Source organism: Tachysurus fulvidraco, chromosome 14, assembly GCF_022655615.1.
Source record: "Tachysurus fulvidraco isolate hzauxx_2018 chromosome 14, HZAU_PFXX_2.0, whole genome shotgun sequence".
Taxonomy (NCBI): Eukaryota; Metazoa; Chordata; class Actinopteri; order Siluriformes; family Bagridae; genus Tachysurus; species Tachysurus fulvidraco.
The window spans coordinates 13610264-13627931 of record NC_062531.1 but is presented as its reverse complement, the minus strand read 5'-3'; the positions used below and the strand labels follow the sequence as shown (position 1 = coordinate 13627931).

At 39.9% G+C, this 17668-nt stretch overlaps 1 protein-coding gene across 1 annotated transcript; it reads left to right on the top strand.

Annotated features, from left to right (window-relative positions):
* Nucleotides 1–3436: 3436 nt before the first annotated feature.
* Nucleotides 3437–17079, top strand: LOC113655929 (coiled-coil domain-containing protein 112). The gene is made up of 9 exons (XM_027166788.2): nucleotides 3437–3672; nucleotides 3754–3878; nucleotides 5973–6062; nucleotides 6197–6272; nucleotides 6351–6735; nucleotides 7849–8268; nucleotides 8357–8452; nucleotides 16248–16366; nucleotides 16891–17079. Exons 1-9 carry the CDS (start codon nucleotides 3596–3598, stop codon nucleotides 16919–16921), a joined length of 1419 nt encoding a protein of 472 aa, XP_027022589.2. The 5' UTR covers nucleotides 3437–3595; the 3' UTR covers nucleotides 16922–17079.
* The last annotated feature ends 589 nt before the right edge of the window (nucleotides 17080–17668 follow it).

Genomic DNA, 17668 nt, shown 5'->3' with positions numbered 1-17668 from the left:
TGTAATCTATCAGACAAACTATTTAGACATCTAATAATTTGTACTGGAGCTACAAAGTTAATGGAAGTTTATTGCACCCAAAATTCAGTTCAATTCAAAACTTAAGAAGTAACCGCTACACACACCTACACTATACAGACACCTGTGAACACAACATAACAAACCAGTGGATAATATTGAGTTGTTTCCCTTTGCTACTTAAATAGCCTCCACTCCTCTGGGAAGGATTCCCACTAGATTTTAGTGTGTGATTGGGAGGATTTGTGATCACAACCATAACATTTACAGCATTTGACAGACTCCCTTATCCAGAGTGATTTACATTTGGTCATTATCTACCTCCTGATCAGTAGTCTAATGCATTAGCCTTTAAGCTACCACACCCCCTGCTATAAGAGAATTGGTGTATAGTCGGCAGTCCAATTTCTTTGCAAAGGCTTGGTCAGGGCTTGGTGCATGCCACTTGAGATCTTCTACACCACACCTGCAAACCATGTCTTTATGTCTCTCTTGAAGAAGCATTGTTATGCTAGTGCAGGTTTAGGCTAGGCATATTGGGTAAAGTGAAATCTACATATCTATTGTCAGCTTTTAGGGAAGTCTCTGGCCAAACGCCAGCTTTGACACATGGCATGATCAATCTTGGTCACATCATAAAACAGCAGCTTCGCCATCTCTAACATGTACTCTAACTCTCTCCAGTTTGTAAATAAATAAAATTAGGATTCATTCTAAACAAGTAGAAAGCTATAAGGCAATATGATAAAGACAAAAATAACATAACATTAGAATTTTAAGTAGGAAATTAGCTACAAATCATCTTCATATAAATAAAAAAGAACATTATTGAAACTCCATCCTATTGATATTCCATGTCCTGTTTCTTTAATTGTAGCACTTGCTGTTTCCACAGCTCACACTTTCTCTGAGTCCTGCTCTGTGTCCACAGGAACTGTTGCTATTTTGGTGTCAGGGATAATTATGTCTTCATATCAAGGGGATAGAACATGCTAAATATCTTCTCCCAGTAATGGCTCTTTCTATTCTTAGCCCTAACCCTAACCCCAGCTTTCCTATTTAGTTTGTTACAATCATGCAGTCTTGGTTCTCAAGGATTACAATTACTATGTTTATACAGTATGTGTGTGTCTGTGTGTGTATGTATGTGATATATATATCACCGATCAGATAACATTATGACCACCTTCCTAATGTTATGTTGGTTCTTTATGCTGCCAAATCAGCCCTGACCCATTGAGGCATGGACTCCACTAGACTCCTGGAGATATGCTGTGGTATCTGGCACTAAGAGAGTTAGCAGTAGATCCTTTAAGTCCTGTAATTTGCGAGATGGGGCCACAGTGGATTGTACTTGTTTGTTCAGCACATCCCACAGATACTCAGTTGGATTAAGATCTGAGTAATTTTGGAGGCCAAATTAACATGACAAACTCATTGTTGTGCTCCTCAAACCATCCATGAACCATTTTTGCTTTGTGGCAGGGTGCATTTTCCTACTGAAAGAGGCCACAGCCATTAGTGAATATTGTTTCCATGAAAGCATGTACATGGTCTGCAACAATGCTTAGGTAGGTGGTATGTCTCAAGGTAACAGCCACATGGATGGCAGCACACGTACCTGGCCAACCATGTGATGTTAAAGAAAACATGATTAATCAGACCAGGCCAGCTTCTTCTATTGCTCCGTGGTCCAGTTCTGATTCACACATGCCCATTGTTGCCGTTGTCGCTGACCCATACACAACAAACTGTGATGCACGGTGTATTCTGAAACCTTAACTTCTTTAGCAATTTGAGATACTGTAGCCTCTCTGTTGGGTCAGACCAAACGGGCCAGTCTTCACTCACAAAGTGCATCAATGAGTCTGGACCACCCATGACCCTGTCTCTGGTTCACCACTGTTCGTGACATGGAACACCCCACAAGAGCTGCAGTTATAGAGATGCTCTGACCCAGTTGTCTGGTGTGAGTGTGTGTTTCAGACCTACACACACTGATCAGCCCTAACATTAAAAGATTGATGAATAACATCTCGTTACAATGGCAAATGTAAGGAGTGGGATATGTTAGACAGCAAGTGAACAGTTTTTTCTAGAATTTGATGTGCTGGAAACAGGAAAAATGGGCTTGTGGAAGGATCTTGCCAATCACTAGGATCAAACTGTGTGGCAAGACAACTTGGTCAGCACATCTTCAAAACAGCAGGTCTTATGGGGTGTTCCCAGTATATAATGGTTAGTACTTATCAAAAGAGTTCCAAGAAACTAAAACTGGCAAATTGGTAACAGGGTCACGGGCAACCAAGGTTCATTTATGTGTGTGTGAAGTGAGTCAGCCTGTCTGATCTAAACCCACATAGGAGCTACTGTAGTACAACAGTGCATCACAGCTTGGTTTATATGGGGCTGCATAGCCACAGACTGGTAATGTAATGCACCTGTAATGTGCATGTGAGCATCAGAACTGGAGTGGATGGACAGATGTGTGCTTGTTGTTCACCTAAGGAAGATATGGCACCAGGTTGCACTATGGCTAAAAGGCAGTGTGATGTTCTGGGCAATGTTCTGCAGGAAAACATTGGGTCCTGTCATTCAGGTGGATGTTACTTTGACACACACCGCCTACCTAACTATTCTTGCAAACCAGGCAAACCTCAACGTGGTAATGGTGTTCCTTAATGACGGTGGACACTTTCAGCAGGATAAGGCACCTTGACATTCACAAGAATGGTTTGAGGAGCATGAGTGATCGGATTACCCGGCTCTCAATCCGTCGGAGCTACTGTGGGATGTGCAGGACAAACAAGTTTCCTCCACGGAGGCCTCAGTTCCACAAATAGGATATGCTGCTAACAGCTTGGTTCCCGAAACCACAGCACACCTTCAGAGATCAGAGCTCTTTTGAGAATGGGGACCCACGACAATAGTTAATGTTTTGGCTAACCAATGTAAATCTCCTTCCACACATAATACTGATTTTATTTCTTATTTGTCTTTTACAGGTTGATGAATATGGGAATTTTATGGTGAGAAAGGAAAGCTGCCATAAGAACTATGCAACTTTATTGCTATTTGGCTGCAGTCATGCATTGAATAAAGTTTGATATTCAAAATCCAAGATGGCCTCCTTGACAACAAGCATTTCAAACAAACAAACACACAAATGAGTACTGCATTTAGGTTCATTCATCTTCATAAAACATAAGTCGTTTATAAAAATAAAATACATAAACCATATATCTCTCTCTCCAAGTTTTTAATTTACTTCCCAGAATCTCAGGCGTTTAGAAATGAAACACGCTGCCCCGATGAAGTCCTGAATTGATTTGAGTCGAAAATAAAGTGCACTATTCTGGGTGTAGACACCACCATCAGAAGCCCTACGTAGGGCGCCTAAGTAGGGAGTAAAGCGCTATTTGAGATTTCGCAGTAGCACCTGATTCTATCACCGAACTAGAATTTTTTTGACACACGTTTTGACTGAGCACCTTCAAAACATAACAAAAAAACACATTAAAGTTAAAAAAGAAAGAGTAAGTTATAATTAATAAAGTGTAATACAAAACGGTGTGAAATGCAACGCTCCGAGGGAAACATGGCTGTAGCGAATACAGCAGACTTTCTACGAAAAGCTGAACACCTAAGAAAGTTGTGAGTAAACACGACAGTGTATGAAACGGTACACATTTAATTTAATAATAACTCCTTTAGTGTATAAATGTCTCTGTGTAGGGTTAATAAACATGAAAAAGAGAGAGCATCGAATAACAAGCACAGGAGGTGGAATGACCTTCGAGCTTGTTTCTGTGAATTAGAGGAGTATGAAAACAAGCTGAACATGGAACTCAAGGCTGAAAGTAAGCTATGTTTTCCTTTACACTGCAATGTTGCTTATTTTGTTCAATTTGTAAAAAGTGCTTATGTTTGTATGTGACCAGACCCATGGAGAGAGGAGATGCATCTGTTTTGAGAAAAAAAAACATATAGTTATCTGTATAGTCGTCTTTAAACATAATGATTTCATCATTTATTTATTTTCCCATTTATTATTTATTAATTTTATTTTTAAGACTCGTTGCCCAGTCTATAATTAGATCAGAAAGGGTAAATAAAAAGAGAAATCCCAGAACCACACCTTTCTATGCTAAAATTTCAGTTTTATTGGCCAAGTGTGTTAACACACACAAGGAATTTGGTCCCAGCTGTTTGTGATTCTCAGAAGTACAGACATAAATAACACTGTACTATACAAGACAATGTGAGATGATATAGACAGTATGAGTATTAAATAGGAATACAGAATATAGAACTGATCGTATGTGTGTGTGTGTGTGTGTGTGTGTGTGGGGGGGGGGGGGGTAATCCACAGGTCCAAGTTCATTTATAGATCTACTTGTTTTTAACTCACTCACTCACTCATTTTGAACCGCTTATCCGAACTACCTCGGGTCACGGGGAGCCTGTGCCTATCTCAGGCGTCATCGGGCATCAAGGCAGGATACACCCTGGACGGAGTGCCAACCCATCGCAGGGCACACGCACACTTACTTGTTTTTCAGTTATTTATTAAATGACATTATAGACACAGTATGAACAAAAATGTTGTAAATTTTTGCTCTGTCAAAAAGTTATTAATCCAAGTGTACATTGGAGCAGTAGTAACCATTTCAATGTAACTACTGCTGAAATCAAAACATGTCTCACACACTATATACTGCATATACAGTATTACCTCGAGATACGAGTTTAATTCGTTCCGTGACCTTGCTCATATCTCAATTAGATCGTATCTCAAAGCAGTTTTCCCCATTTAAATGATTGAAATCCCATTAATCCGTTCCAGCTTGCAAAATTCCACTCCAGTTTGTTTATGTTTTGTTTATGGAAAATGTACAGTACCTGTATTTATAAATGACATATAAAAACATACAGTAATAAAAGAGAAAGTTAAAAAAAATAAACTGGTTTTACTATATAGTGTATTATTTAACTTGGAGATCAGACGACTTGAGCTAACGGAAGATGTGCACGGAGGTTGAGGGAGGAGTAAACAGGCGGAGGAGTTAGCAGGAATTTTGTCTCGTACGTACACTTTCACTTTCGTTCACTTACTCGCTACTGTACACTCTTAATGCTTTACACTTAAAACTTTACACTTAAATGAAACTTCACTAACATTAATGCACTTAACTGAAATTCTCTTAACTGAACCTAATTGCTACAATTTCTGTTTTCTTTACATTAATTTTGCTTAATTTTCTTCATCGCTTTTCTATTCACTTGTTTTTGCCTTTTTCTACCCATGGTTTTAAATGCGATAAATTTGGACTGTATGCAAAATAAAAGCACAAAATACGAGCACAGCTTAACACAAGTGTTAACAAAGCGAGCTACAAAAAAACACTAACCGAGTGAGACGTGGGAAGCTGAGGCGGGGGAAATAGAGCACATGTTGTTGTTGTGGGTCTTTGTTCGGCGGCGTCGGCACAAATGCTCTTATCCCAAAAATTTGTTCGTATCTAAAGGCAAAAATTTGGTCGAATCACAGCTCGTATCTCAAAAAATTTGTATGTCAATGCACTCGTATCTTGAGGTATCACTGTATGTATATATATATATGCACATATGTGTGTTTGTGTGTGTACTGTATATAGTTTGTGTGTGAGGATAATGGCAGCTTGTGATTTCCATGGCACTGAGTTGAATAAATAAATAAATAAGTCAGTAGGATTTAACTCCCACCTCCGCCCTGCTTCACGTGTAGATACACAAATAAACAGTTCATTACTAGTGCATTCTGACATACCGACATACTGTTGGTATCACAGTATATGCTCTGCCTGCAATACTTGCAATACTATTTTTTTCAACAAGAGGAAGTAAAATTCAATTCCTTACATCCTGTGTGTTTATGCAATCTCATCATATCCATTTTGTCTGTTTTATTGAAGCTCTGAAAGTACAGCAACATCTACAAAAAATGAGAAATGGTGTGTACAGATTCCAGGGGCAGCTGATGGATGTGAAGCCATCTCCCATTTGTAAGTAATGTTCTAATGAAAACAGGTATTTCCGATATGAAAAACTACAAATATAGAAGATTTTTCTTCATACATAAATGTCGACTTGATCAATGATTTTTTAGAGGAAGGTTCTCTCTCTCTTTAAATTTCAGTGATTGAAAAACTGAAAGACATCATGAGTGAGATCGAACACTCCATCAACACTTTCAAAGAGCAGCAGCATAAAAGGTATTAAAAGAAAACATTTTGTGGAAAAATAAATTAACTTGTACCTAAATTGTAAAAACACAGTGTTTACTTATTCAGTTTTGAGGAGCTCTTACAGGAGGAAAGGACTTGTTGGCAAGAGATATGGGCCTTTGAAAGGAAGATTGACTCTTGGACATCGGTTGTAGAGAAGGACAGTGAGTTTCCTAGAGTTAACAATCATGGCATAGCCACAAAAAAAAGACAGGAGTTTCCTGTAGATGTGTTGGCTTTGGAGACATTCCTGCAGCAGACTGGAGGGAAACTGGGAGGCTGGGACCAATATGACCATCAGAGTTTCCTAAAAGTTTGGACCAAGCACCGTGGAAAACCCTCCTACAGGTCTGAGGTTAAACTCTACTTACCAGGCAAGACTGAGGAGGATATAAGATTGCACGAGGACTGGTATCAAGAAATGTGCCATCTCCAGGAAAAGAAGAAAGAGGTATGAGTTCACTCTGGACTTTTTCACTTTTTTGTGTTGTTAAAAAGGAAGTAATATTGATTCCAGTTTCAAAATGAACATTTCCTGTAATTTCACAAGGTGTGTGTTTATCCTCAGTAAATGCTTTGTCTTGATCATGGTCACTAAATGAAAGCTTAAATTACTAGTTTTGTTTAGAATTGGATAGTAGGAGCTAAAATTCATTACAAAATTTATTAACGCGGTGTACGATAACTGTGAGCCTGTTGGAGTGGCCACATTTTTAGGGGGAAATTGAGGTATATGGGAATGGGATTAATAAACAATCTTCTAGCCATCACAATTTGGCCATTGTTAAAGTTACTCAGATCCTTACACCCATTTTTCCTGCTTCCTAATTATTAACTTTGGGTATCTTGTGGCAGCTTAATGTTAAGGTGTTGAACTACTGATCAGAAGGTTGTGGGCTCACATCCCAGGACTACCAAGCTGCCCCTCCTTTGATCAAGGCCCTTAACCATCAATTGCTCAGTTGTATAAAATAAGACAAAAATGTAAGTCACTCTGGACAAGGGAATCAGTGTATATTAGAACCTCTGACAGCCTTAAAAAAAAATAAAGATTAGTACAACATTTTAGAAAATATGTGGGAAATATAGTTTAATAATTATTTTTAATAATTAGTAAATTATGTTTAATTTATTTTTAAATAAATAATTATTTTTAATGAATGTCAGCATGCAAATAGTTTACTGCCGAATAAGTGAGAAAAGTTCTATTGAGTCCTGCTGTGATGTGCTGTTAGTATGCAGATTTGGTCAAAGGCACAAAAAGTTTGGATTACACGGCACATTACATTATTAATATTATAAATATATTTGTTTCAGATACAAAAAACCCACAATTAAAAACATGATAATTATACAGGATTTATAATATAATTATGAAGGATTTGAATAGCTATACCATGGTGGATTGAGTTGTACCTGGCCAGCTGATGTTATGAGAGCTATTTCCAGTCTTTTGTAGTTTAGCCCTTTATGTTTTCATATGTTTTAGCCTTGTAAAAACCTTAATCAAGCACTTGATATGTGACCTATTGAAAACAGTGCTAAAATTTACCTTAATTATTAGGCTATCCAGAAATGGAGATCAGAACGTCAGAGAGAACGAGAAGCTCATGTGCAACATAAACACCAGGCTGAGGAGGCTGTGAGCAAGGAGCAAGAAGTCGCTCTAGCGGAAGCCCAGCGTCTCAAACAGGAAGAAGAGCGGCGGGAGATGGCACTCCGTCTGGAGGCCTGGAGGAAGCAGCAGAAACAGGAGCAAGAGCAGAAGGAGGAGCAGAGACTCAGGGAAGAGGTGCTGCACAGCAAAAGACTAAAGGAGGAGAGGCGGAGGAAACAGGAGGTCAAACTCGCTGTGGAGGCCCGCATCAGGGAGAGGAGAGAAGAGGAGGAGCGGAGAATGCTGGAGAAGGAAGAGCAGGAGCGAGCAGAGGTGGAGGAGAAGAGGAGACTGGCTGCTGCAGGCATCAAACGTTTTCAAGAGAGGGTGAGATTAGAGAAAAATACACTGCAGTTGCGGTTTTGATTTTCTAAAATCTCAGAACATATGAATGAAGCTTTGTTTCTCTGGTTAGGATCTACACAAGCTAGAGACAAAACTGCACGAAAGGCAGGGTAAAGAGGAGGAGCAAGTGGAACGGCTGAAGAAGCAAGCTAAACTAAAAGAGAAGGTGACAGTTCAATGGAAATAAATAGTTGGCAATTGATTTGTCTAACTGCACTTTCTCACACTTGAAGAAGATAGGTCTCACTATTTGAAGAATTAAACTGGATTCCACTCAATGATTAGGCCTTGTGAATTTCTTTCATCCATTTATTTGTTATAGCATTAAGCTATATAGGTGAAAAACCTTTAAAGGCATAAACCTACAAACAGTGTAAATCACCAGCAAGCCCAATGAAATGCATAAATTAGCAGGTTTAACATGACTTAATTATAACTTTTACACAGAACATCAGTACCTGAAGTTAATGAACCATTTAAACCATGAAAATATCACCAGGCCCACTATATTTCACATAGGAGTTGGTAGATATCTCACATTAAAGCTGGTAGATATTACACAGCTCAATAACAATAAATTACATTCAAATATCATTAACTTTACATTTTAAGTACAGAATAAATAGATTTTAAATATCTCACATTAAAGGTGGGGTGTGTGCTGTTTGAAAGCCAATGTTGATATTTGAAATCACCAAAACAAACACGCCCCTAACCCAAATGGGTCCCACCCCTGTATTGATAGCATTGCCCACACATGCATACGTAACCCAGGCAACTAATGGAAGCAAATGTGTCTTTATCATAGGTGAAGGGATGAACAATACGATTGCAGATAAACAAACAAGCAAGAATGATACACAAGCATAATCATGCAAAGGACAGCAAATATTAGTTCTGTGAAACAAAGCAAAACCAACGTTACTCACCTATCGAGAAGGAAAAAAGTAACCTTGCCGTCTTAAGTGAATTTGGCCGCATATTCACAGATTCACTTCACTGTAATACACTGTCACCAAATTCAGCTCACACATCACTGGTGTCCTGATAGTTATACTACAACACTTATTTAGGTTAAATATGTTTTACTTTTGGGGGAATTTTTTTCATGTTTAAAAAAATCATTAAAATGATACAAAAACACATTTCATATATCCATATATACCCATATATCTTGCAGCCTTTTATAGGGGTATAAAATTGCAGCCTTCCCGACTCTGAACTCTTGGATCAACAGGACATTTGTTTGCAAGATTGGCTGCTAGTTGAAGTGCTGTTAAGAACTCACTGAACGTGAGGTCTGACCCTTTCTCAAGACTTTGGAGAGCTTCGCAGCTCCATTTCGGTGTGGTGAATTGGCTGGATGCACTTTCCAGGCAAAATGTGTTCCATTTTTAACCACATACTCCTCTAAGGTTCTTTACAGGTACAATACAGGTTTTGCACCAACAAAATTGGTTCCTGTGTCTGAACAGACCTTTCCGGGATGACCTCTAACTGCCTTAAACCTCTGGTATGCCAATAGGAAGCTCTCTGTAGAAAGAGTATTGGCCAGCTCTACATGAATAGCTCTATTTGCCATACAGCAGAGGACAACTCCCCAAACTTTCACTGACGCTCTTCTCTTGACATCGTCCTTTACTTGGTAGGGTCCGACCAGATCAATGGTGGTGAACTCAAATGTGTGCAGCAGGTCTCGTTCTCTCTTCAGGTAGTTTACCCGTTACTTGTTGACATACTCTGGCCTTTGTTTTTTTGCAAAAGATGCATCGGTCAACGACTTTTTGAGCAACTTTTCCTCTCAAAACCCATGCTTTCCTTCTCATCCTCAAGAGGGTGCCCGCCACTCCATCATGTGCTGCGTCATGAGCTTCACAAGCCAACAAGGTTGCGATCCAGGCACCAAAGGGCAAGAGGGGAACAGTTTTGACATCTGCATGAAAGACTTGAACTGTGCCACCACACACCAAAAGTCCAGTTGTCATGTCTCTGTAGATGACCAGTCGATCTATTGTGGTGTTTGAAACGTTCACATCTCTTTGCACTGCTAGGCAGGGGTCCCTGAATGCATCTTCTATTTCTTTGAGGGTGATAACCAGTGTTGGGCACTAGTAACGCTGTTACTTTTGACAGTAACTAATACTGTAACGCTTTACTTTTTTAAATAAAGTAACTCTGTTAACATTACTATGTGGTGCGTTATCTGTTACTTTTTTAAATTAATTCATTTTGGCTGAAATGTAGTTTACAGCCTAAACTGTTTAAAGCAGCGACGCATTGTAGGATTGGTGGATGCCAAACACTGTAAACATGAAGACGATGCTCTGTGGGCGTGTTTCTGTTTATTCAAGTATGTGCGGCAGTAATGGGAGGTATTCCGAAACACATGGGCTATAGCCGGCCCACACTGACAACTGATTGGTTGACTTACCGAAACAGGCCAATCAGGATTGGCCCCCTCCCTCTCTGCCGTCAATTAACTCTTGAACAACTGTTCCACCGGGTGGTCTACTCGTCTGGATTAAACTCGGATTTTCTTCCGGAGTTCTGTTAAGTGGGGTGATAAAAGTTTTCTTCCGGATCTTAGTGATGTTTTCTTTGGTTGCAGCAGCAACATCTTTAGCAGATTTAATTGGCCACTCATTCACTGGTAGGCTGAGGAACTTTGGACCTGACTGCCACTCATAGTCTTCATCCAAATCTTTTGGGCCAGCTCTTCTTGTGATAATGTCTGCAATATTCATTTGTCCTGGAACCCACCACCAATCATGGACGATGGTGCTGCTTTGAATCTCTCCAATTTGATTTGCAAAGAAGGTCTGGTAATCATAACTTTCACGTTGCACTGCTCCCAAGAAGGTCTGACTGTCAACAAGATGATACCATTTTTCAACTGGGACCCTGTAACGTCTTTGGAAGTATTTTTTTAATCTGGCAGCAAAGACAGCTCCGCACACCTCTGCATTTACGGCATCGCCCTAATGGCCAAGGGGGGTCAGTTTGTCCTTAGATTCAAGAAGCCTCACAGTTATACCTTAACAGCAGCTCCAACACAGATACAACACTGCTCCATACGCCTGTTCACTGCCATCAGAGAAAGTGACACCAATGGGTTCAATGGCAGTGTCTAGAGGTGTCTGGGATCTGATGAACTTTACTTGTCCCAGCTCCACATACACTTCCAGAAGCTTGATTGCATCCTCCAGGACCCCCTCCGACAAAACTGCATCCCAGGTATCCTTAGTTGGGCCGTAGTTAACTTTGGCCGCTGGGAAGGCTCCTTGCACCAGAATTGCACCTTTTTGCTTGGCAAGAGTCACCAGACCTAGTTTATCATACAGCTCTGAGACTTGACTCAGTAGTTCTCTTCTGGTGAGTGGATTTGGCGCTTGTTATCTCACCTGCCCTTTTAATAAATCTTAGCCAAGTCTCATTTTCCTCCTCTTCTCTGAGAAATTCACAGCGATCATGATGTGGAGCTTGTCATCTTGTAACGTGTATCCAAGGCCAAGGGCTTTATTATCTTCTGTAAGCTGATCTGGTAAGAATACTCGGTATTCTTGTCTCTGGACTCTTTCCTCCCACTTTGATTGGAGTAGACCCAGGGCTTTATGTGGAATCCACCAGCTTTTAGGATCTGCTCAACAGCCAGTGTGATGACCTTCAGTTGATTCATGCTGTTGTGGGAAGTCAGGATGTCGTCAGCATAAGCATCTTCTTGCAGCACACGTCGTTATTCCTTAAGGTGATTGAATATGGGTAGATTTGCAGTCTCTCATATGGCCAGTTGAGCAATACAGCCTGCTGGTTTGTCTCCAATATTTACCCTTGTTTTGGCATATTCTTCAATTTCATCTTTTCCTGAGTCACGCCAGAGGAATCTGTGCAGACTTCTCGGTCTTCCAGCCAGACGGAGTACATTTTCCATATGTCACCCAAGGCAGCAAAGACTCCAGCTCGTAATCTCAACAGGACAGCATGAATGTGGTTGAGCACGTAGGGACCTTTTGAGCAGCAGGTCATTCAAGCTCAAACCTCTAAGCTTTTGGCTGCTGTTCCAGACTAGCCTTACTGGGGTTTTGACAGAGTGAGGAATTGGAGTCCTAGTCCAGCTCTCAATCACCTTATTTGACAACTTCACTGTGACTTTGCGATGGACCATATCATGGACTTGCACTGTGTAGGCAACTTTCCATTCTGGTTCCTTTGCCAGCTGTTTTTATATCCTGAGGAATGTTGCTTTGACAGCCCTTCTGTTTGGCAGGGAAGCTGGATCCTCTGTCCATGGGTATTCAGACTGCCAGTGTGGTTCCTCACAGTGCTTATCTCCATTTACATATGTTAAGCCATTTTTCACCATTTCCACTCACTCTTTCTTCAGTGTCATTTCTTTGCCCCCTGGCTGGCAATTTCCACAGCGACAACCTCCACAATTTGGCTCACAAGTGGCTCCGATACTGTCCCACTTCCACCATTCCAGGACATCTTGCTTGATGGCTGCAGTGCTTGATTGTGCAGCGGGATACACAGGAGACTGACGAGTAACTGGCCTTTTACAGGTGAACTCTTTGTACTTGACTGCTGCAGTCCTCCTTGAACGTGCAAAATGAGTTTTTGATATGTGCAGTTACAGCAAGCTCTTCCAAAAAGAAGTATTAATGCCATTACTTGCAATAGCATCATGGTGACTGGAAATTCATGCAAACCATTTTATGCTAGTAGCCCCTGCTCACTTGCCACTGAGTTGATGGTCCTGGATGCTGAATTACAGAATGCATCTGGACACTGTTGAGCCAATTCAGGTAACAGCTTGGAGAGGAACAGCTTCCTTCTGAGACTCACTGGCAAAAGGTCTGGCACTTTCCGCCTCCCACCGAGCCAGACTTTGTTCTTCTTTGGAGATTACTGTAGGTTTCAGCATATGGACACAAGTAATAATGGTGCTTGGGGGTTTGCCCGTCTGTGCATTCCACATTTCTGCACAGGTAAGTGGTTTTGCAGTATGCACCACTATCATGGATTTCCATACACCTGTTACATGTGTAATGGGTTTTCTTCTGCGTTGTGTATGTTTTAGAATGAAAGAGACTTCACACCATGATGCAGTTGTCAAATGGTTTACTTTCGGTTTCTCAGGTTCTCTCATCTGTATTAAGCATAACAGACACCATCAGGTAGCAACAGGGTAACATCTGATCTAAAAGTGCCTATCGTCACATTGAAATCCTGTGAAAGAGAGCGCACACCGGAAATTACGTCATCTCCACCCTCACCCTTACACATGACAACTTAAACAACATTCTTTTTAAAGGTTAACGTTTTCAAAAAGTAGAGGAAACAAAACATAAGGAAATGAAAATTATATTTGTAGAAAAAGTAATAAAAATAACAATATTGTGCTTGTGGTTACATGACCATTCATCACTATGCAATTTCTTCTGATATGAATTTCAAAATAAAAGCCTTGTGTTAGTGCTATTAGTTAATAATAATTTCCAATAATCTAGTGTAACAACATTACACTCGCCACACATGCTCTGAGCCTCCTTACCACATCCTTTCTCTCTGAAGGTTTCAGGGTCTTAATTTTTTTTGCAAAAATACAGGTTATTCTTGTGTTTGCTGTTTCCACAGAAAATACAACCTGCTGGGTCACTGCTCGCTTTGGTGGCTCTTGTTCTGGCATGCCTCAGGTCAGCTCTGGTCTTCTTCCTGCTTGGTTCATCTTCTCTTAACTGCTCCAGCTGCTCATATATTGTCTTCTGCTCTTTGAGGAATTCAAGGAGCTTGTCGAAACAAGTGTGTGGTGCAACAGCATTTTTCTCACCAGCAATATAAACCAGCCATTCCTTCTCAAGTGTCTCCGGGAGTTTGCTCTCAATCAATTTTGTCACAAAGGGATTCTTCATACCCTCCGGTCTCTCGAAGCTCACTTGGGTCATACAGGACCTTTTCAACCATTTGAATCAGCTCCACTATTTTCCTGGCTTGGTTAACTCTTATTGGTGGCTTGCAACTCTTCCACGCTTTCGAGGGCAATAGCAACTTGATGGCTGGTTTTGGCGAACTGTTGGCTGTACCTGCTTCTTTCTCAGAATCCTGCTTGAATCTAGTTTGAATAAATTCAGACTTTCTGGAAACCAGCTTGAAGAGACAAACCTCAAGCTCACTCAGATGGCTGTTACAGTCTTTTTGCTCAGCAAAAGGGGCCCAACGATTCCACCGGATATGCGCGTCTCTTGCAGCTTTAACCAATCCTCCCAGGTGGCTCAGCATGATGTCATATGCTTCCAGGTTCGCACAAGGTTGAACAGAAAAGACCCGGTCACATTCCTCCTCTGCCACTTGGAAAGCCAGGGACATTTGGGGATTCCCAAAACTTCTTCAGAGCGTCTTCAGAATTTGGGGATTCCCAAAACTTCTTCAAAACGTCTTCAGAATTAGATCTTTTCCCTCCTTGAGTTTCTGATCACATTCCCTTGCGGTCTTCTCTAGGTCAGCCTTTTGTTGGGAACCTAATGCTGGCACTTCCTCTGCATCCAACTCAGCCTCACCCTCCATGCTAAAAGCAGCCTCCACATCCTCATTTGCCTTCCTGACTTTTGTGGCTTGAAGTGAAAGGTTGTTGAGGCTTTCTCTGAGCTCTTACTCACCCATGTCTGTATGGGTCCTTGAAATGGAATTGACGAGTTGAGAGAAGAGCTTTTTTGCACTGGTTCTTTCAGCTTTAAGCTGCTCCAATGACTTTGTCTCTGCCATACTCTCTGGTTGGAACAGCAGAATAATGATGCACACTTTGGGATGACACCACGCCAGTTTACCTTTCTTCTTCCATCCTCCAATCCTGGTCGCGGTTTTTCACTGTCAAGTGTAAAAAAACCTTTTAAAGGCATAAACATACAAACAGTGTAAATCACCAGCAAGCCCAATAAAATGCATAAATTAGCAGGATAAACATGACTCAATCATAACTTTTTTACAGAACATCAGTACTAATCAGTATTAAGGAAACATTTAAACCATGAATATTTCACCAGGCCCACACATAGGAGTTGGTAGATATCTCACATTAAGTTAAAGCTGGTAGATATTACACAGCTCAATAACAATAAATTACATTCAAATATAATTAACTTTACATTTTAAGTACAGAATAAATAGATTTTAATAGATTTAACACATTTGTATAAATTAATTTACTGGATTCTACCTACAAAGATTATGAAATAACGTGCTTTTAACCATATTTATCAATTAATTGCTATTTTAATAAAAAAAATCTATATTTAATTATATAGTCAGGTCACATAAGTCTTTTTATATACACATTCATATCAAATGAATTTTAAGCAATATTTTATAGTATTTAAACTATTTAAACTATTCAAATCATGAATTACCAAATTAAACCAGGCAAACTTAAATCAAATTCAAGTAAATCAAATTTAGGTAAATAATTAACAAACCATAATTGTTAACCAAAATATGAACTTATAAAAAGACTTATTAACCCACTACACAATCACCTCATGAATTGAAGATACATTACTCAAACCAAAAGCGCGATCTTCAGAGTGTCATTGAATGCTACATTCATTCACCCTGGTAGCAGTTACTATTATAGCATGCATGACAACACAGTGTTCTTTAGCCAGCTGAGCTTCAACCCTGTCCTCCCGGCTGTCACTTCAGAGTTCTTTGGTGAGTACCCGCACTCGCACAGTGTTTGAAATCAAGCTTAATACTCATTTTTCTTAAAGTCAGTGCTGCTCTTTGCCATAGCATCAATTCCTGGTGCATACCAATAAAAGCAACAATGCGCTGCCTTATCCGGCCCAGGAACACGCAACAGATAGCGGATTCGTTTCACCTGGTACTAATGAGGGAAGGCGGGGTGATGTGCAAGTGAAATTTTAAGCAACCTTTGCTGATGGTTGTGCTGCTGTTGTTGTTTTATGCAGGTTGAAGGTCACATTAGCCGAGATCCTTCAAGACTCTGGAAACCAACCAAAGGATGGGAAGAACGCACCAAAGAGATTGGGCCATCAGGAGGTGGACCTGTTTATCACATGTTTCATAGGTATGGATTTATTCATTAATATGTTTACATAAGCCACAAGTAAAGCTTTTGTCTTCATTTCACAAATTGCATCATGACATGATTATCCCAATCAAAAGTTCACCCGCACATCAAACTCTGACTGTTGTATCTCTGATCAAGTGTGGAAACTGAAAACTGTCATGGCTTTCAGTGGTGGAGACCAGCTGTAACATGTCTTTTCCTTCCTTGTGGAGAGACTCTGAAGAAAACAGCCAGAGTCACAATAAAAATATATTTGAATTGAAATGCTTTCAATATATCACTTGGAGGGTCCCATCAGGATAAAAGATATTTCACCATACATTTCTACTGATTTGTATTCCCTATAATGAAACAATTGGGCACAAAACCACCATGGCAGCAAAATTTCTTCTGTTAAACTTGTCACCTGTCTTGTGTTTTTACATGTTTATTTCAGCATCTGTGTGGCCCATTCATTCCTGTATTCTGTATTAATGCCATGCAAATGTTCAATGTTCTCATGTGTAATCTGTCTATCACAGGGCAATCCCGACATGGAGACAAGGCCTTTAAATTCGTGCTCAGAGCTTCCAGACATGCACAAGAATTTAATGAACTTTTGCTGTTCTGTGTAAAAAAAATTTTATGGAGTTGTTCACTTCTGTTAGATGAAACACAAGCACAGATTTGTGTAGTTTGTATGAATAAATAAAATAAATAAACAATTTTCACTCCTTGCCTCTTGCAGCAATTTACTTAAATATTTTTACCGGCATTTAATGTAGTAATATAATCTGGATAACATTTAAAATAAAGTAAACAACGATAAATAAATTAATATAGAATAATATTTGGCATATGATTAATATTAGCAGATAGTTTTAGGGTCTCCTGTAACTGCCCATGAAGTAACTGGAACCTTGCCATTCAGGTCAGTCCAAATTTTTCACAGGTATAATAAAACTAGTAGTTCACACTGAAAATTATTTCAACACATTCAGTACTGACTGAGTTTGTACTATACAGCTGCAGGGTTATGACTCATCTGGTGTCATCCAAAAGAAAATGATTTCCTTTTGTCTGGTTTCTCTCAAGGTTTTTTCCTCATGGTGTCTCAGGGTGTTTCGATGTCACCATCACCTCTGGCTTGCACATTAGAGATGTCTGTAGAGCTGTTTTGTGACAAAGTCCATTGTTATAGGAGCTATATAACTACAACGGACTTGAATTAAATTTCTTTAATGGGCATATACCTTTTATTTGTGTAACAGAAATTGATGGAAATCAGGACAAAATCCCTGAGGTAATATTAGGAAGAAA